Source organism: Chionomys nivalis, chromosome 16, assembly GCF_950005125.1.
Source record: "Chionomys nivalis chromosome 16, mChiNiv1.1, whole genome shotgun sequence".
Taxonomy (NCBI): domain Eukaryota; kingdom Metazoa; phylum Chordata; class Mammalia; order Rodentia; family Cricetidae; genus Chionomys; species Chionomys nivalis.
Genome location: NC_080101.1, coordinates 26,128,159 through 26,148,961, shown reverse-complemented (window position 1 = coordinate 26,148,961; position 20,803 = coordinate 26,128,159). Strand labels below are relative to the sequence as shown.

At 49.7% G+C, this 20,803-nt stretch overlaps 1 protein-coding gene across 1 annotated transcript in view; it reads right to left on the bottom strand.

Annotated features, from left to right (window-relative positions):
- The window catches only part of Pax5 (paired box 5), a 162,608-nt gene that overhangs the window by 64,545 nt on the left and 77,260 nt on the right, over positions 1 to 20,803 (bottom strand). The window contains exon 7 of the mRNA XM_057790573.1: positions 5,277 to 5,406. Coding sequence (XP_057646556.1) covers positions 5,277 to 5,406 — 130 coding nt within the window. The remainder of the gene's footprint in view (positions 1 to 5,276; positions 5,407 to 20,803) is intronic.

Here is a 20,803-nt window from a genome sequence, read left to right as displayed (position 1 = left end):
ACCATGCTTAGCACTAAGCAAGGTACACTCAAAATATCCTCACAAAATGCCAGATGCCAATACAGACATCACCACCACCACCACCACCACCGAGCTCTTGCCGAAGATGCAGCGGACCTTGCTGGCATCACCAGTATTACAAACCAGAAATGAAAATCCAAGACAATCTCCCAAACATCGCAGGCAGGCAGCAGAAACAGTCGTTCTCCCATTTCATAACTAGAAAAACTGAAGCTTACAGAGGACACCGAATCTGCCCCTAACACAAGAGTACTTAAGTGACAAGTGTAGACTCAACTCCTCCCCTCTGGCTCCTGTTCTGAGCTCCTTCCTCTAGCCTCAGCTCCTGCTCAGATAAAGAGAGCATAGGGGTGTCTGGGGTCCTAATGCTCCCAACATTAACTGTAGCAGGCAGAGCTGGAGACTCGGGGACTTGGCAGCTACTCTCTCTGCCTTTATGGGTCTCACCCACCGTGTTATAGAAGGGCATCTGTGGATTGATGGGAGCGATGTCAGAAATGTCTCAGATCCCAGGCCACTACCAATGTGGGCCAAAGGAGGCCTTCCTCGGTGTCCTGCCATTCCAATCTGCTGATGCAAAGACCTGGTCCCCAGGGAAGAGACCACAGGGACATATGTTGGCCTAACTCCTTTATTCTCAAAGGCAAAAGGTCAGAGAGGCCCAGTTGGGGACAAGACTGTCAGCTCTTTGACCAGTGGGGAGGCAGGCAGAAGCTAGGAGCCTGGCCCCACACCTGCCATGCCCTTTTGTAGGTAGGTAAACCCAGTAGCTGCCCCATCAGCAGGCCTGGGGCCCAAGGACACACACCTGCAGGTAATTAGTCCCAATCAGGACCGGCCTAAACTGCTGACAAAGCAGGAACTGGATGGTCATGTCACCAAATTTGCAGAGGGTGAGCGGTTTCTGAAGCGTGGCCCTGGCTGGCAGAGCAGGGTTTAGCTTAATATTTAATGTGGCATATAAACGGTGCAGAGAGACTGACTCGGGCTCTAATGAGACCTTCCTTGGGCTGCCTGGTATATGGAAGCAGGGATGGGGTAACTCGGGGACTCCTATCCCCCATTCTTGTTGTGGCCAGAAAAGATGGACAGAGGTGGACAGGCAGATCAATGGCCACCAACACAGCCACTAACACAGGCTGAAGTAAATGAAGAGATCCAGGACCCAGCGGCTCTGCAGCTTTTCTTTCAAGGTCTGGAATGTTCATGGGGTTTATTTTCTATGATGGGGGCATTGTTGGCCGACAGACAGACAGACCATGTTTCTCTTTTTCCTTCACTATGGCCTCATCCCACCAAACATTCAAGTAGGTAAAAACCTGTTCACAGTCGTTTGAATTGGGAACTACACGTCATTTCCATGTAAGTGTGAACCTGCCATCTCCACAGTCTTCACAGACCTCATATTTCCTAGGACCCCAGCTGCTGTGTCTCACTTGGAGCTGTGCCAGGAGTTCCTCAACCTACGGGTAAACCATAATGCCAGGATGAGCCCGTACAAGTTCCCCACCCATACCCCTTCACGCGTGTGTTCTGTGCACGGGAAAGCCCTGGGTAACCTCATTATGTCCACAGTACGGGCGTTCAGGATGTGTACCTAGCAAGACACACATCACTTGGCTCCTCCTGTGCTTCATAGTCCAGGTGCTGTTCTGATTCTTATTTAAAAGTAGATGTGAAACAGGTGTGTAGACCTGGCTAACCTCAAACTCATAGAGATCCACCTGCCTCTGCCTCCCAAGTGCTGGGATTAAAGGCGTGGGCCACCACTGCCTGGCCTTATTTGTTTTTAAGAGCCCTTTTTACAGCGGCTAGAGAGACGGCTCCACAGCTAAGGGGACTGCTACTCTTAGAGGACCCAGATTTGGGTCTCAGAGCACACACCAGGCTGCTCACAATAACCAGTCACTTCAGTTTCCGCAGCCCTGGTGCCCTCTTCTGGCCTATTTGGGCATGTACACACATACGGTGCACATACAGATAAGCAGGCACACACACACACACACACACACATATATAGTGCTTAGCAATATTTTTTGTGTACACAAAAGTTCTTTACATATTAAACAAACTAACTTTTATCATCTGTATTACATTCCCTACCATAGTTTTTATTTTTGTCTTTGGATGTTTTTACATACAAAAGGCTTTTAACATTTTTCAATTATTTGCATTTGAAACATTTTAAAGGCCTTTTCTACACTAAGATTATAATTTTCCCTAAGATTTTTTTGTTCTAGTTTATTATGACTTTTTTTTAAGTTTTGACTAACTGGAATTTGTTATAAATGATACATAAATATACATGTTTAGGGGTACACTGTGATGTTTTGATATACAGCACAATGAGTTATGACTAAATCTGGTTAGTTAGCATACTGTTAACTCAACCCATTTGTTCCCATGGAGACAGTGAAATGAGGATCTGGCCACATGTATTTGGACCTGTTTCTGCTCTGTCCATCCCAGCCCATGTGTTTGAAACCTCAACTTCTACAATAGGTTTAGTTATTATAGAATTATCACATGTTTTTGTTCTTATTTAAAATTTTATTACATTTATTATTTTTGGTTGGTTGTGCGTGTGTGTGTGTGTGTGTGTGTTGGGCAGCAAGCACTTTACCCACGACTGATCTTGCTGGCCCCTTGTCACCTTGTCATATGTTCTGGAGTGTTCTAATAATATACTTATTTCTTTATTTCAGAACATTTCTAGCTACCTTGCAGTGTTTTAGCCAGTATTTAGCACCATTTTGGCAATTTTTCTTAAAGCCTATTGTGCTTTCCTTGGGGTTGCTTTATGGTAAGCGGTGACTTGGGAATGAACGCCTTTCTGACAGTCAGTCTAGGAAGAAGCATCTCTCTACTGTTCTATTCTGTCACTGTGGCTCTAAAGCTAAATTTATTCTCTGGGATTGTATATGTCGTTGTTGAAGGGTTTGTTCTTCTATTATGCTAAATATTACTTCTTTATAAGGAAGCTAATGATTATGTTGATAATCGGAATATGCCTTCCATTTTGTATGTCTGCTTTTGTGTTTTGAAATTAGGTCTTACTATGCAGCCCAGGCTGGCCTCCAATTCCTGATCCTCCAGCTCAGCCTCCTGAGTGCTGGATACCATAGGTGTACCCTCTCATGCCCTGCTCTAGAAGGTCCCTGACATTTCAAAACTAAGCATAGCCCTAATTTTGGTCAGGGATGTTTATACTCCTTTTCTGTGCTATAATGTGACTTTAAAAATGAAGAAATTCAAATAAACACAAACTAATATCTGGTCCAGGGTTCTGAAAACCAATCCATGTATCTTACTCCTGACCTTCCTGCAGCCTTCTGCAGGTCTGGGAGCCCCTGTAGCGTGCTGCTGGCCTTTTCAACTGCAACTCTGCAGATCCAAGTATAATACACACTCCTTTCTATGCATGGTTTCTAATGTGACTGTGGTGGCCTTTGGCTGGGAACCATGGAGGCCTGTTTGAGGAGCTGCTGCCACTGAGACCCAACCTGCCATGGTCCAAGGGACTACGGCCCAATGGGGCCAGCTCTTCTAATATTTTGAGATATCAGAAGGCTTGTTTTTTTTTTTTTTTTTTTAAAGTCTTGGCTCAAATTTTCTGAAAGCTCCATGAGGCGCAATTAGGTTGATCTGAAGGCCAGATTAGCCTTAGCTAGCAGGCATGCATCTCGTTCCCACAGACAAGAATCTTAGCCTCAGTGTTCACTGGACTATTAGCCGCCTAAATAAGCATGCGCCCAAACCCACATCCTAAATCCTGCCCCAAACGTTTCCTCTGCAGTGCAGTTTCCTAAGAGGTGAGGGTGGCTGTGACTCAGTTTCTTACTCCATACAGTGGGCACATCTCAGCTTGGCTTCTGCCCCTGTGTAACAGCAATATTGTCATGAAGGTCCCTAGTGAACCCCGGCAGGGGTCCTCGGGAAACATCCCACCTTCTGGAGCTCCCTGGCTGGCATCCCTTCTGTTCACCTCCTCCCTGAAGCTCAGCTGGCTTCAGGCTGTTCACCAGCTTAGCTAAACCGAGTACCAAGTCACTCTTGCTCTGCCCAACGCTCGTGTAGTACCCAGACCTGCACACAGGGCTCGGCTGTTTTTACCCTAAGCCCCAGGGCTGACTTGGTTGTTAGGTCTCAGAGACAGGCCTCTTTTCTTGTCACTAAGGGACCCTTGGGCCTAGATCTTGCCTTGTTCATCTTCCTGCTTCAAATACATGAGAATTTCTTGGTTCTGTTAACTACTTTCAGGTTATGTCCACCAGCCAATGGGGACATCCTGCTATCTCTGGTTGGATCCCAAGTTCCAGCCTAAGTATATCTGTGTTTCATATTCTGGAGACCCTCCTGCCTCCTGCCTCCCAGAGCTGGCTGTAGTGACCGTTCCAGGGCTCTCCCATGCTGGGCTGGAGAAGGGGATCCCCCACAGCAGCAAGTCCCACACTGACCAGCATGAGAGGGCTCCGGGGAGTCACAGCAGACACACTTGCTGGCTAGTTACTTTGTGCTAGGCAAGAGTCCACGCACCTTGTGCGTGGGGACCTGGTCATCCTCACAAGAGTCCCATACTGAAGCCATTGTCACTGTCCCCAGCATACAGATCGGAAGACCACAGCTGGAATTCTGGTTGGAGCCCTGCAGGGAGTGGAAGCCTGCCCTGGGGCCAGAACTCGGGCCCCGCACGTGCTGGGCAGAACCCTGGCTGAGCGGCACCACCAGCCTGAGGCCGCTACTCTTAATTCTCACACTGATGGCAATAATGGAGGCTGCCAGAAAAGCCAGCTGCTTGGCACGGACCCAGCCCCTCCTAGCCCTTCTGTGCGCAGCCGCAGATGGGAAATCTGAAGCACCAGTGGTTACTCACAGAGTCCCTCTTCTCCTGGCAGCTGACGCCAACCACAGGATGTCCTGGTTCGCGAAAGGAAGAGATCCCAGACCTCTGAGTGCCTGGCGCCACCACAGGGCCCCTCTGAATGCAGCCCTGCCTCTCTTGGCACTCATTCTCCTCTAGTTTTGCGAAGCAGCGCGCAGTCATGTCGCATTTCAGCCACAACCTGTGTCCTGTGTTTCCCAGCAGTCTGCCACCTGACCTGAGCTGGGACCTTCTAACCTCATTAAAGTAGAGCCCAGTCATATCCAAAAGCACAAAGAACAGCTTCCAACCTCACATTCTCTCTCTCTCTCCCTCCCTCCCTCCCTCCCTCCCTCCCTCCCTCCCTCCCAAATTCCCATCCAGGTATGCTCACCTGTAACAATGGGGTAGGACTGCGGGCCTGGCACGCTGCTTCCGATGTCAGCAGGGGTGGGGCTTGTCAAGTTAGCTTTCATGTCGTCCAGGCCTCCAGCCAGCGAGGCCATGGCTGAATACTCTGTGGTCTGAAAGAGGAAGCAGACATCTCAGCATGTAGCCTAGAGGCCCCCTGATCAGATGCAAGGCCATGATCTGTCCACAGAGGTTCCGGGAAACCCAGGCGGAAAGGGCAGACGCAGCTCAACAGAGCAGTACATGTCTCCAGAACTGACCACCGTTCCCAGGTGGAAAGATGGGCAGGAGTTCACACAGCACCGCAAGAAGTCAGATCTAACCGACAGATTCCCCGGCTCAGCCCCAGAGGCCAGGGAGGGCGTCAGAGCAAGGCAGAAATAAGAATCTACTTGCCAAGGGCAGGGGCAGCCTGGTTTCTGGTTTGGGGGCTCTCAGACAACAGGGTGGGACCCCAGAAACAAGTGTTAAGAAGGAGTTTGAGGAATCACCCAATCCAGAGTCCAAGAGAAAGAGGGCTGGATCCTCAGAAGATCAGAGAGACTCCCGATGAGAAGTTCCCAGCTCTAATTCAGCACATAGAGCCAGCCGAATCGCAGTTTGACGAGTGACTTTTGGATTCTGGAAGTCTATGAACACTTGTGTGCTAAACGTTCCAGGCACAGATGTCAGATTTATCAAACCCACAACAACCAGATGTGCTGGGCAGAGTCGTTTCCATTTCTTTAAGTCACTCATGAAATCTAAGCCTATGATGAGCCATTTCCTTGACATTGAAGCCATTGCAGAATGACTTCCAGGGAAGGCAGAAAAAATACCAGCCTGGACCTTCCCATTCAAGGAAGGACGACATTATAACCATAAACGACATGTCTTTGCGCCCCTTCCAAATCCCACTACAAACATTGAAAGACAAAGATTTCGGTTGTGTGTACCAAGTTTTGGCCGGGGGCTTCTCCGGAGCCTGGCCTTGCCAACGGCAGTCACATCCTGTATGTTCAAGATGACATAGTTGGCAGGCAGGGACAGTAGTAGGTGGGTGAGGAGGCTGAGAGCCTGTGACTTGGAGTTCCTCGTGTACTTGGGAAAATGATGGTTGCTATTCCTGCGGCACCACTTGGCAGGGCCAGCCGGTGGAGCGGGACACACGTCCCCTGAGGAATGGTCCCCAGAAGAAGACCTTCCAGAGGATGAGAAGGCACTGGTGGGATGGGAAGAGGGCTAAGACCCGCTCCTGTCTTCACTGTGGCAGGTCACTCTGTATGAGCATCCCCGTGCCCCTCCCCAAGGCTTCATTCTCCATCCCATGAGGCCACGTTTGTGCCTCGGGAGTTTGGGCAGGACCTGAAGCTGGCCAGATCAGGTGCCTTTGCCTTTTGCATTTAGGTCTCTAATCCACCTGGGATTGATTTTTGTGTCTGGTATAAAGATCTAATCTCTCCCTTCTCCCCATTTCTGAATGGATAACCGGTTGCCCATTGCTGGTTATTAAAGAGTCCATCTCTTCCTGCTGATTTGTACATCTCCTTACCTATATATCAAGGTTCCATATGTGCACAAATGACTTCCAGCCTGGATCCTGTTTCATTGGTCCATTTATCTCTCCCGGTGCCAATAACACACCACGTTAATTACTGCAGATTTCTAGTGGTCCCTGGTGCAGGTAGACCTGGGCCCCAGCCTGGCTTCTCCATGGAGTAGCCGGGCCTGTTATGGGCTTAGGGATTCTTTGCTACATGTTTTTGGAATCAGTCTCTTCTGGAAGATGACTGACAAGCCCCAGGAACTCTCCGAGCTGTCCTCAATGGCCCACACCTCGGGACCCCAGCGCCTGCGGTCCTCTCAGCTCCACTGCAGCCCCCAGCCTCAGAGGGCAGTGACGCTGCTCAGGGAGCCCTTCCCAGCTTCCAGAGAACACCGTGTCAGGGACTTCACCTGTGCCTTCCATCTCAAGCCAAGCTCTGCCCATGAAGGGGGCTGTGTTACTCCACCTCTCAATGCAAAAGCTTGAGACGTCGATTCTAGAAGAAACACGATGAACTTAAAGCCAAACAGCACCTCGGCCCCAGGATTCAAACATGGGTCCCTCTCACCCCAGCATCTTGACAGTTACCCTAATGGTTCTCTAACTGTGAGACCCAACCTGTAACAGTGATGAAATCAAACAGTTGGTTCCAACTACTTAAAATTGAGTTTCTTTGTTTTGTTTTCTTTTAGCTGGTTCTTGTTGCTATTTTGGGGTTGTTTTGAGACAGGGTTTCATGTAGCCTAGGCTAGCCTAAACTTACTATGTAGCTGAAAATGACCTTGAACTTCTGATCCTTCTACATTCAGCTCCCCAGGGTCAGGATAGCAAGCATGGATCATAACACTCAATTTTCTGCCGTGCTGGGGATTGAACTTAGAGCTTCATGCATGCCAGGCAGGCGCTCTACCGGCTGAGCTATATCCCCAGCTCACTGGTAGCGGAATTAGAAGGCATAGAACAGAGACCAAGGCTTTCACACCTAAAAAAGTTAAGCCCTATTTTGTAAATCGTGGTTCACATATGAGTGGGTAGAGAGGAAAATCCATTTCCTGCTGCGAGTTAGAAACAGCAGCATTTGAAGAGCATTTTGGCATTCCATGCAGCAGGGAACTGTTGGGGAAAGGTCGCTGTCCAGATTCTCTCCCTTTTGGACAGAACTGCTGCTCACACCCTAGAATGCATCTGAGATAAAAGCTCCCCAGAGGCAGCTACTTCCTGCAGTGCACGGCCATGCCTCTAGGGGGCGTCTCTTTTGCGGTGGTACCTTCTAGAGCTCCTGGATGCCAGGACATGGGTCCTAGTTCCCCTTTCTGTGTCTCCCTGGATGCCCGAGCACAGTGAGTGTGTTTGCTTCACCTATGCTAGGCCCTGTTGCGTGCATGCGGGTGCGTGAGACAGAAGAGATCCTCCACAAGCTCCCGGAGAAAGATGCAGAGCCCCAGAAAGTCCATCCAAGATAGAGGAAAGCACCGGGCCGTCATTCTCGTGGGGTGGGTGTGGTCAGGAAAGGTTTCTGTGGGTGGGCTGAGTGAGCTCCGTCCCTTGAGTTGGAACTACTGAGTAGAGCTGAGAGGCTAAGGGAAGGAGGGGGCCAGATGGGAATGGGGCACTGGCTGAGGGAGCGGACACGAAGGTAGGCCGGCTGGAACTGAACTACCATGGATCTCTTCCGTGGAAAGAAAGCTAAATAACAAGCAGCTCCTCCAGGCCCTCAGCATCCAGTCAAGTGTCAGCACAGCCCCCACACCTTCCCTGGCCACAGTCTCCAGGACTCTATCTGCAGACACAGCTGGCAGCTGAGGCTATGCAGGAAAGCGTAGGTTCCCCCAAGGAGACAGAACCATTTGCAAAAGTGTGGCTGATGGGGATTTCCTGTCTCTTCATGTATTTAAATTTCCAGGTGGAAACCAGTAATTGATTTTGTTCCGTGTCAGACAGCGTGAGTGCACGGAGTCTCTCCTAACTGTTGGGTTCGCGAGACTAGGTACTTTCGGCATGCAGCGAAGGCTCCCTATGCCGGTCACTAAAGCATTTCAGGAGGCAAAGAGAAAGAACCTCACTGAAGAGTTCAGGCGATGGTGACACACGCCTTTAGTCCCAGCACTCGGGAGGCAGAGGCAGGCGGATCTCTGTGAGTTCGAGACCAGCCTGGTCTACAGAGCTAGTTCCAGGACAGGCTCCAAAGCCACAGAGAAACCCTGTCTCGAAAAACCAAAAAAAAAAAAAAAAAAAAAGAGTTCAGGCTTGTGGGCCAACGGAGGCTTTAGCAGCTCTGTCTCCACCCAGCAGGGGCCCAGTGCTATTGCTGGGATATGACAATTCCTCCTCTGCTCCTCTGGGAGCAGGCTACTATCTTTTATGGGGGTGCTCAGTTGTTCCTCCAGTCTATCCTCGGAACTGCCTGTGGTGTTCTCTCCCATCTCCAGGTCTTTCACGGGCTGGGCTTCCAACATGCCAGGCTCCTATCCATCTCTGTCTGGAGGGCCCATCTCCGTATGAAAAGAGCTCCTACGCTGTCCATGAGACCCAGCTCAAATCTGACCTCCTTGGTGAAGCCATCCCTGGTTCTATACCCGCCCACGAAATCATCACTCCTCTGCTTCCTCACTCTGTGGCTTCTTGCATGACTCTGTCATAGCACCTCCATATATAACAGCTATTTGTCTCTCTCCTTTCAGAACACAGGGCCTCCCTACAGCCTCCCCGCAAGTGTGCACTGAATGAATGAATAAATTAATGAATGAATAAATTGTCCATCCACATGACATAAAGTACAGATCTCAAGAATTTACTGGCGGCCAGGAATGCCAGTCCATGCTAATAATCTTAGCGCCCATGAGGCAGGGGGATCCAGAGTTCCAGGCTAGCTGGGGCTACACAGTGAGATCCTGTCTCAAAAAAAGCAGAAAAGCAAAAGAATTAACTAGAAAGTTTTCAAACAGGAGCTCCAAGTGACACGGTAACCCTGCCTCCTCCCGCTCATATGCCTCATCAGGCCAGGTGACAGGAAAGCTGGGTCCCTGTCCAGTGTTGGTCAAAGTCATTGGAGAAGCACACTTATTAAAGACAATACAAGAAAAGGGTCATACAAAGGTATTTTTTTAACCTCTGGAGACACTGCCCATTAGAATATTCAAATTCCTTGCCCTTCCCTCCCTTAACTCCCTGGGGAAAAGGTTATTTCCCATGCTGAGTTGTTCATTTGCCTCCGACCGAACAACTAGCACATTAGAAACCCACTGTGTGTCCCCTTTAGCTCTGGCTGGCTGGAAGCTCAGTCAAACTCGGGGTTCAGCCAGCAGACCCACACCACTGCTGGGCCCTGGAACAACAGCCTCCCCTTTTCGCTACAGTACATTTGGACTCCTTCAGACGGACTTCAGATCACCTCAGACAAGTCCTCTGTGGAAAATGGGGCCTAGGAGAGAGAGACTCTTGTAAAAAAAGAAGACGAGATGATGTAAAGATGAGAGATGAGCCAGAGACGAGAGAGGGCTCCTGGTGCCCCGTTCCTGGTAGCAACGTCTGTCTTCCTCCATTTCTCTGTTACTCGGGAAGCCGAGTGCCAGCCCACGGGACGTGACTGTGGAGGGCACATACAGACACACACTGTGTGTTGATGCACCCACACTCCTGGGCTCCTCAGCCCATCCTAATCACCCCCAGTCACAGAGCCCAGCTGTGTTCCCCACTCTCCCCTTCTCTGAGCCCTGCAAAGTCTGTCTGAAGCTGTCATGTCAGGTTCCTGCTCCCTCTCCTGGGAGCCCCTGCTGCCGTCCTCCTCCATGACCCAGAAACAAACAGTAACCGAGGCCAGCAGTTCACAGACTGCCCAGTCCCGCACAAATAACAGAACTAAACCCCTCTGCCTGCAGCCACAGACACCCCCAAGGGCCCAGAGGCCGTGCCCACCAGTTCAGACTGTGTACCCTCCTTGACAGAGAGTAGACTCCAGCTCGTGGTGGGCCTCACCCTCTCTTCAACACCAGCGTTACAAAGACACTCAGAGCTGCCTTCTCTGATGTCTGAAGTCCGAGAATCAGAGGAGTGGGCACGCTTCATGTTTCTCTGTCATTCGAAATCTTGGCCCAATGGGAGACAGAAATGAAGCCTGGAGTGATCACAAGGGACTCTTGTCCCGGCTCAGTCTCTCCTGGACCCATTCTGGGGGAAAGGCTATGCCAGTGAGACAGGGTGAAATGGTGTTTTCGTTCTAAGTCCTGGCTGCCTGCCTTCAGGAAGCGCACGAAAATCTGATGGTTGGGAGAGGGAAAGCAACTTTGGAGACAGGTACTGAGCAGTTGAGGAGTCCTAGCCACAGACTCTGAGGCACGTGTCCCAAGAGAGTGTGCACCGGATGTCATTTGGGTCCCTAGGAAATTACCTGGAAAAGCACTGCCTGGGGCTGCACCAAGTATTGTCTCATCAGCACCGGGCACCACTGCCATAGCATGGAGGAGAGAAGAAACAGACACGTGAGAAAGAGGGAAGTGAGAAGAGGGGCCCAGCACGGGCATGAGAGTTCAGGGTGCCACTCAGCCAGCCCTGGACGGGGGACTTCCGTGCTGGGGTACTACGGCCTCGGACAGCCCTTGGGAGCCCAGTCAGAACCAGGACACCCACCCCTTCCTTCCTTTCCTTTTTTCCCCCCACTCCCTATGGTAGTGTTTAGGTGTCTGTCTGAAGGACCAGACACTTCCTCACCTCCGCCCCTCCCCAGAGGAGGCTCGAGGCTAGGGAAGAGGGGGAGAGTCCTCAGGGCCTGGCCTGAAGATGGAGACTGGGGAAGTAAGGGTTCTTCCCCTAAGAACACCTCAAGGCTTCTAGAGACTTCCTTCTGGGGGCCCGCTCACTCTACCTCTAATCCCTTTCTAATGCTGATAACTCTCTGCTGTTATCACTGGCCCTCAAGACAAAGCACAATCTCCATCTTCATGAAGTGAATTCCAAGGTGAGAAAAGAGAGGCAAGGAGGCTGCCAAGCTAACAGGGACTTGGAAATATGTCAATCAATTCAATAGGTACCCTGATTTAGGCAAACTGTAAAACATGTACTTAAAAAAAAAAATCATGCCATAAAATGGGAAACTCGTGCTTGATAACAGCAAGGGATTTGCTAAATTTCAGGTATGATAAATGAGACGGTTACACTCTGCTCAATATCTTAAGAGAAAATCAAGCCTTAGTAGTGAAGTGGGGCACCGTCGAGCAGGGACTGAGCACGGCATTCATGCCTCTGCATCCAGACGAGAGATGCTGTGTAGCCAGTCTCCTCATCCTTCTGCCACTACTCCCTAGTTTCCAGGACAGAATGCATCCCCCAGAACCCAAGCAAAATAAACCCACCCCCCTTAACTGGCTGTTTCCAGGTATCTGGTCCCAGTAAGGAAGAAGTAATCTCACCAGCAGTCCCCGAGTACTGTGACATAATGAGAGCATCCAAGAGGCCAAGAAGAGCCAGGAGTTCGTTCTCTGGCCCCTCCCCATGCCTGCTCTGCTTCTCCAGCCTGCTGCATCCCTACTCCAGCCTCTGCCTTCAGGGACTGTGAATTCCAAACCATTCTGGAGAAAGGAGACCTCACACCTTCCTCCTGCCTGGTACCTTCCCTGCCACATCCTGCAGGTCCACTATCTCGCTGGGACCCTGGAGTGTGGGCAGATGAAGAAGAGCAGCTCAGGAGGGAGCCCGGGTGTCCTCATGCCTGCTCATGCCAGCAGTCCTTCAGCCCAGAGGCAGAGATGGAGCAGAAAAAGATTTCACTCAAACGTAGCCATTGCCCCAGACACAGGCCAGCGCTAGGTCTCACCTAAGTTCATGAAGTGAACCGAGAAAATGGTCACACACTGCCTGTTCTCAGCTCCTTTTCTTATCTGGAATTTGGAGATTTGTGAGCAAATTTGGAAGGCCACGAAAACACAGAAGAGGGAATGCTAAGAGCACAAGAACTGGAGGGCAAATCTTTTTCTATTCTCTTTCTTTTTCCTTTCCTATTTTCTCCTTTCCTTTCCTTTCCTTCCACTACCCATGGCCAGGCATGTTGAAAAACAAACAAAAAGAGCAACAACGAACTTGAAAAACACCAAAATGTTAGGGTGGAAAATACTTCAATGAAACTGCTAAGAAGTGGAGGCACAGAGGGGATGGCAGACTCCATAAGTGCCGGGCGTACGGCTGCCAGTCACCACGCCTAGCTCTGAGGTCATTATGGGAAACTGGGTGAAAGAGTCATGTGATTCCTCTGCATTACTCTACATCTGTCTATAGCAATCTCAAAACAAAAGGTTTCATTTGTTTTCAAAATAACAACTGCAAACCAACAAATAGGCTTTAGCATTCTGTCTCCACCAACCAAATTAAATGAAGCAAAATTTGAAAATAAACTTTTTGCTGCTTGTAGACTATGAATGACACTAGTAATAGTACCTGTCGTCTACAAAGTACGGCTACTACTATCTGCTTGAGGCAGGAATTGTCAAGGATCCTGGAAGGCCTCCCTCTTCCCGGAAGGCCTCCCTGATTTCCCTCCTCTATGCCCCCCAGACACACCAGTGTGCAGACATCTACCAAGCCACATCACCACTGCAATCCTAACTACTCAGGGTCCCCATCCTGCAGCGAGAGTGTCAGCTTCTAAAGGAGTGAAGGAGTCCCCCTTATCTTTGTGGCAGCAGCTCCTGACCCGGCTCAAAACAGCCGTGATACAAATGCCTGGAACCAAGAGGACAGGGACAGGGACAGGTGCCTGGCTGAGCTCTGCCAGTGGTGTCTGAGGGGCTTCACAGTGTGAGGGGGGACAAGCGATGACGATGGTCTTTCAGCTCTAACAGAATAAGGGACAGGACTGGCAGAGACTGTATCTGCTGTCTCTCTAGGACGGTGGCCGTGTCTGGGTCAAAAAGATTCTCAGCGGAGCAAAGGGCTTCCAAGGAGACACATGCAAAGTTGGATGGTGTATCTTTCTTTCTGTCTGCAATCCCAGAGCACCCCAAAAAGCTTCCAGGTGGGATGGGCAAAGCAGAGACATTCCAGAAAGGACAGTGGGGTCAGAGGGCATGCCTTCTGTCCCAGGGAAACTTTCAGCAAAGAGTAATGAAGAAACCTTTCTCTGGCCTCTGGTAGGCCTTACGTGAGCCTCAAGGCTCGGGGCCCAAAGACAAGACGCCAGCGTCTATCTGGTGTTCAGAGCTGACCAAATGTGTGTCTCGGTGACAAGGAATTCATCACTTCCTGAGGATCAACTCTACTGCCACAGAGTCAGCCTTGGGAACAGTGCTCAGACTTCCCTAGAGGCCTCGGGTAAGGTTTCTCTACTCCACCGCCATCAAATGCCCCCTGAGTTTCCCAGGCTGGTATCTTCCTGTCTGATTCCATACAGGGCTCCAGGGGCTCCGCCACCCCTTTTGCACCCCCTCTGTGGCTGGAGCAATTGCTTCGGATTCTGGGGTCCTCATTTCCTGGCTCCTAATGTTGCTCTCCGAGGCCATGAACCGGAAGTGATTGTGTATGTGACACAAAATATAAGCATTCACGTCCTCCTCCCACCCCGCAACCAGTGTGGAATCGGCAAGCTCACACGTGTCCCCAGACACAAACTGGAAGGCCCCTCCCCACAAGGACACCCTCATTGTCCTGACAAAGATCTGAACCTTGGGGCCTTTTGAGAACTGACACCCATGTCTGGGGCCACCGGAAGGGTGAGGGCCTGCAGGTCTGAGACCTGAGGGTAGGGGAGGAAGACTCGCGTGAGGCTTGGGCCTGCTCTTGAGGATCAATCAGTTCAGGTCCTAATGTGTAGAAGGAAGGAAAGTCCCAGAAACAAAGCTCTGTCTTATGCAGCCAAATTCCACAGCTTTCCCCATGGCTGTCCCATCCTGCTTTAAAGCTAGCAATGAGCTGGGAGGGTCATTCCTCTCAAGGAAATGTGGGATTCTTATCTACCAAGACGCCTGAGTATGGGGTGAAAAAAGAGGACCCTTTTCATCACGGGAGGAGAGGAGCCACCCCAAGATGCCCACAGTTCTCCTTCTTTCATACTGTCCAGCTGTGAGGAGGAGAGGGAGGTTTTCCTGGGACCAAGAAGAAATGATAGTGGACCACTTCCCTTCTAAGAGAGAATTATCATTTAGAGCAGGACAGGATACGGGGAGAATTATCAGATAGAGCAGGGACGGGGTACGGGAGAATTATCAGATAGAGCAGGACAAGGTACGGGGAGAATTATTATCAGATAGAGCAGGACAGGGTACGGGTGGGGTGGGGAGGGAAGGGGTGGGCGGGGCGGGGAGGGGCAGACCCTTCTTCTGACCACCTCCACTAGCAGAGCAAAGCAGAACCGTGCCTATTCTTCCCACCCCTCCCTTAAGCCAAAAGGCCACTCCTCTGCCCCTTTGTCCCCTGTCAGAAAGGACTCGCTAACAGGCAATTCTCTGCAAAGGCAAACACAGGGCGCCTGAAGAGAATGGCCTCTTTGTCACTAAAGATTCCCTAGGCCAAACAGAAACTGCCATGGAACTTCCAGAAAAAGAAGACTAAGAAATCCCTGAACACAGACCCACGATCTATGGTTTAGAGGATTCTGCTGGAACTCAAAGAAATCCTAATGCACCTTAAAAACTGGAAATAGCTTGCATGTTCCACGTGCTTCCTACACACGGGGGACTGCCGCAGGTTAAAAGGTATTGATTCGTTTAATCCTCCGAACAATCCCGCAGGGTATCGCAAACCCCCTTACAGATGGTGAGCACGAGGTACAGGTGCCAAGTACCATGAATGTGTGAAAATCAGCCCCCATCAGCAAATAAAAAGGAAAAAAAAAGTGCAAGAGAATGAACGCCACCGTGACCAACCCTCTGTCACTGTCCTTAGCCCTGTCATGTCACAGATGAGAACACTGAGGCTGAGGAACATGCAGAGCAGGGGCAAATGCATGTGCTGATTCCCGAGTCTGTGTTCATTTCTCTGTTTCTCGATTGCCTTGTGGTGAAGCGCTGCCGCCCAGGCCAGGAGGGCCAGCTGCAAGGCCAGGTGTGGCTTCTCACAGTCTCCAGCATCTTCACCTACTACTAACTAAACCTCCCGACTCGGTGCCCACTCCCTCTGCCCCTCAGATCCTCGCTCAATAATGACGTCTTCTGGAAAACACTACCAGACTGGGGTGGAGAGGCTGCTTGGTGCTTCAGAGTACAGACTGCTCTTGCAGAGGACCAGAGTTCTGTTCTCAGGACACAATTCCAGCCCCTGTGGTGAAATATTCACCAAGACATATAACCCAAGCTCCAGGGAATCCAGTGCCCTCTTGTGGCCTCCATGGGCAATGCACCCACAGAAACCCATCCCCCACCCTCACCCCATACACACACACACACACACACACACACAAAAGCATAGCGAATACTACAATATTAAATATTTTTTAACATAAAATGCCCTCAGATTGGCCCAGTCACAGACGTCATTAACTTCACCATTTCTTTTTTTTTTTAGTTTCTGTGTATGTGCAAATTTACTATGTGCACCAGGTACATGCAGTGCCTTCAGAGGGCAGAAGAGGGCATTAGAAGCCCTGGAACTGAAGTTACAGAAGGTTATGAGCTACCATGTGAGTGCTGGAAACAAACTCAGGTCTTCTGCAAGAGCAGCAAGCCCTCTTAACCACTGAGTTATCTCTTTAGCAACCGCCCCCATATTCTCCCTTTTAATATTGAAGCTTGTATATGATTTGTTTGTGGTGCTTAGTGTTGAAGCAAGCCTTCTGCCACAGAAAGCTCCTATGTGATAAATTCAAAGGATAGACATGCTCAGATAGAATGTCAACATTAACAATTAATCTTCACACCCATGGGAAACAATAAAGAAAGGAAGGGTGTGGTATTCTTAGATCGTTAAGGACAAGCTGGGCACCTACCCGTCAGCTTGTGGGCTCTGTTCTGTGTTCTTTACCAAAGGTGACACCCTGACTTTACTAGAAGCTGATGGAAGGAGATGCTGGCTGGCCTTAGGTTTCAGCAATTCTGGAGAAGCCCAAATTTCATCTGAGTTGACAGTAAAGAAAAGGTGGGCTCAATGGCAGCGCTGCTCTCTGCTTATGTGCCTTTCTGTCAAGGTTAAGTTCATGTCAGAGCCTCTGATTCCATTACACACTGTCTGCACTTTGCAGTAATGTGTTAATTTCATGAAGCCTGCACCTCGGAACAGGAAACAAAGCATAATAATTATTTTCAGGGCTAATGCCTATAATTTATTTAAACAAGCAAGCCGTTTGCCTTGAGACTGTACATGTAAACAAGCCCACTTCTCCTAAAGGCTCAGTTTGGGTTGGTTTAAAGTGTGCCTTGTTCCTCTTCCAGTGATGCTCACATTCATTTAGCTCCTTTCCTGCAAATCAAGGCTCAGATAACACAAAGATGCTGGCTAGAAACAAGCTCCGCACAAGCAAACAAAAGCTATCAAGCCAAAGGCAACTGAGACCCATCTCCAATCCCTGCATTCATGCAACAAAACCATCTCTGAGCCCAACTGCCCGGCAAAAGCCCCCAAATATCTCATTTTCATTTCCAGAAGAGGAGGAGATTTGATCCTTAAGTGGAAGACAAGTTTGGTGTAACAGGAGGCTGAGAAGTCTAGGCAGGCTTCTCTTTGCCACCCCGTGTCAAGCTCACAAAGAGAAAAATCGTACCATCCGACATGGTTGGGAGAGTTTAATCCAAAGCGGTGCTAATTAATACCCCGGCTTTTCCAGTAGCCGGTGCCACATGCAGCTGCGAGGGCAGCAAGGCTGTTCTCCCTTCAATTTTGTGGGAAGAACATTTTCATCACTAAGCCGCCTCCCATGCCCTCCTCTCTTCGCCAGATTAGCCCCGAGAAGGAAGCAGGCATGATCCATCTTTCGGTACCCCTTCGTTTCCCATTAATTTTATTATTTATATCCCGTTTGAAAAGTTATTGGCAACTCATCATACACCTGGCCAGAGCCCTTCTCCAACACGTGGTGGCACCTTCCTGAGTCCCCTTGTCAAGGGAAGTCTGGGCATTTGTCATCAGAACTGATCAACTTTTTTAATATTGGTCTTGGAGAAAAAGTCAACCCAGTGGCAGACACCCCTCCCCATAAATCGAGGATGGTTCTAAGTGTGCCCTTCTGTGAAATCTGTGTCACAGCCCTGGGGAAGACTCTATGGTACCCTTTACTCCCAGACAAATGTCCTCAGTTTCTACCCCATTTTTAACCCAAACTGCCAGAACCCAGGCAGACCGTGCTTCTTACCATTTTGTTCTCAAACCCCACGTGCTTCAGGCTGTCTCTTTCCAGCCTCCTAGAGGGACCCCCAAATCCAATCTAAATGTTTCGAATTTACCTGTTTGTCTTTTATACATATAAATAGCTGCATTTCCATTCTCTCTTTGTTTCTCATTTTCATTTGGTTCTAATATCTGCATGTAAATGTCGGAAAATAGCATCTGTAATTGGAGATTATGAAGTATGGCCAGCTCCTGACAGGCTGCTAAGGAAGATGGATTATCCTCATTTTTCTGTAAATTTTGTCAATTTTGGAATTCATAAGCTATCAACACTGATCAAAATGGGACTTCACAGCTGTGTCAAAAAAGGGGGGGTGGGAGTGGGAGTGAGAGCACACACGAGCAGGAGAGCGCAGAAGCAGCATGGGCGAAGCAGATTGGATGCCAGCATCATAGGTGCCACCCTTGGTCCCCTCCCCTCCGCCCTAGCATCTCCCTCAGCCCCAGCTCTGGTCCCCTGGCTAAATCAAATAGCTAAATCACAAGACTGAGGGGCCGCAAATCCTCTAAGGCGCCTACTCCAACGCGGACTTAATTTATTGCCTGCACTGCCTGCCTTATTTATCCTGAGGAGGAGTCCACGGCACTCTCTGCTCAGGCCTCAGAGGTGTTAGCTCCTTCCAGACCATCACAGCCCACTTGGGGCAATTGTGTTGGTCTCTCTCTCTCAATTTTCCCATTACTGGGAGTAAGTACTGTTGGGACTCTGTAATAGCCCGACTGCAGCCCATATCAATAACAGATGAGGTTTAATCGTCCAACACAAAAATTATTTAGGCGCAGTAAGGACATTCAATGTCATTTGCATAATGGCATTTCTATCGCACGCACCTAACCCGTCTTGCATAAACAAGGCCTTGGGACCATAAATAATAATAAATCATGACGTCTGCACGCCTCTTGTGGTAATAGGAGCCACTCTTTGTGAAAATTATTTCGGCAGGAAATGGGCACTGTAATTTTAAAGACATGTGGCGCGGTGAGACACGGTAAATCACGTGCATTCGCACATGAGCCCCAAGAACAGCTTGGGGACCTGCCCTCAGCCCGTGGTGCACTGCAGAATGCCAGGCCTCCAGGGAGAAAACATCCTGAGCCTCTAGAACAGCCACTAGAATGTGCCACTGTCCCAGGAAACACCAGGATGCTCAGAGACCAGCAGGAAGGAGAATCGACTTGGACCCCACAGAAGTTTCTAGGCCTCTAGGTCAGATGCCTTCTTTGTTCCCGGAGAATGGAAGCTCCCTCAGGGCAGCTACTTTTATCCACCATGTTCCTCCTCATCTCCTCTGTACCTAGTACATTTTCTGGACCCATATCCTGAAGTCAGGTGACGATAGAAGGGGATCTCAGGACTGGGTGGTGAGAGGATCAGAAGGGCCCGGAAACCCAGCTTTGAAAAGGACAGGAAGAGGCACGTTCCCAAAGAGGAGTCAGCAACGGACTGGCACAGAAGAGCTGCTGTCCCTGATGTGGTGATGGCAGCTTAAAAACACCCAGGAGACTCTGTCATACTGCAGGCAGCTGTGCCGGAGGCAGATCACACACAGATGGCGAGGCTGGGTCGGAACGCGAGCCCTTCCTGTCAGACCCGTGGCCTCACCTCCCCAAGCTTCAACTTCCTCCTCTGTGGAACACACCTAACCCAATGCTTTCGCGGAGCATCCCTGAACAGCAGACCACAGACCGCACGGAGAGGGAGCACACAGAGCTCTGCAGGAGAAGCCAGATCAAGCACCCGCTCAGCTTCTTCCTGTGTGTGTTTTGGAACAAATACACCTCAGATTTCTCTCCCCGAGAAGGACATAATGACCAGTGCTACTGGGAGACAATGCGGTTGTGTGATGAAGTGCTTTGTTTACTTACACAAAGGCTTGGTATCCATGAAGCATTTGGAGAAAGGAGTTTCTCTATTCCTGCCTCCGGGTCCTCTTCTGCCACTCTCATCCCCTGACAATACCCTGGGAAATCTCTAGCCGGATGCGCAACAAATCTCCAGACAGGAGCTTCAGCCCAGCCATCCCCGCCCTGTGCTCAGTGTACACGTAGAGAGGAGATATTGCGTGGTCCCCTTGTTTCCCTGAGACTCTAATGGATGAAGCATCCTACTTCCGGACCTTGGCACTTGCTGATGGAACAAAGTGCCTATCTGGACATTTAACAGCAGACGCTGTATTTGTTTCCCAAAATAAGGAGAGAAAACATGTTCCATGCTCCATGTTCCATGGAGTCCAGCCTTTCTGACCTTTAGAGGCTTGGGCGGACAGCACAAAGTGCTGGGTATGGTGTGAAGGTTTAAGGTGTGGTACTCTTGAGCTCAGGAGAGAGAGGGGCTCTGGTACAAGCTTTGCTTTCACCAAAACACGCCTAGTTTTGCTCAAAAGTGAAAGCCTGGAGTTTAGTTTTTAGTATTGTACCAACACTGGTTTCTTAGTTTTGGTAAATGAGCTGAGCTGTGGTTAGGCCAGACATTAACGCTAGGGGAAATTGGGTGATAGGTATGTGGGAACTGGCTGATCTACCTCTACAACTTTTCTGAAAACTTTCTGTAATTTTTCCAAAATTAAAGTGTATGAGGGGGAGCAGACCTCACTCACAGTCAAAAAAGTACAAATTAAAACCACAACATCTCATTTCTCGTCTTCCAGACTGAAAAGGTTGAAGCCATAGTTCCTAGAGCCAGG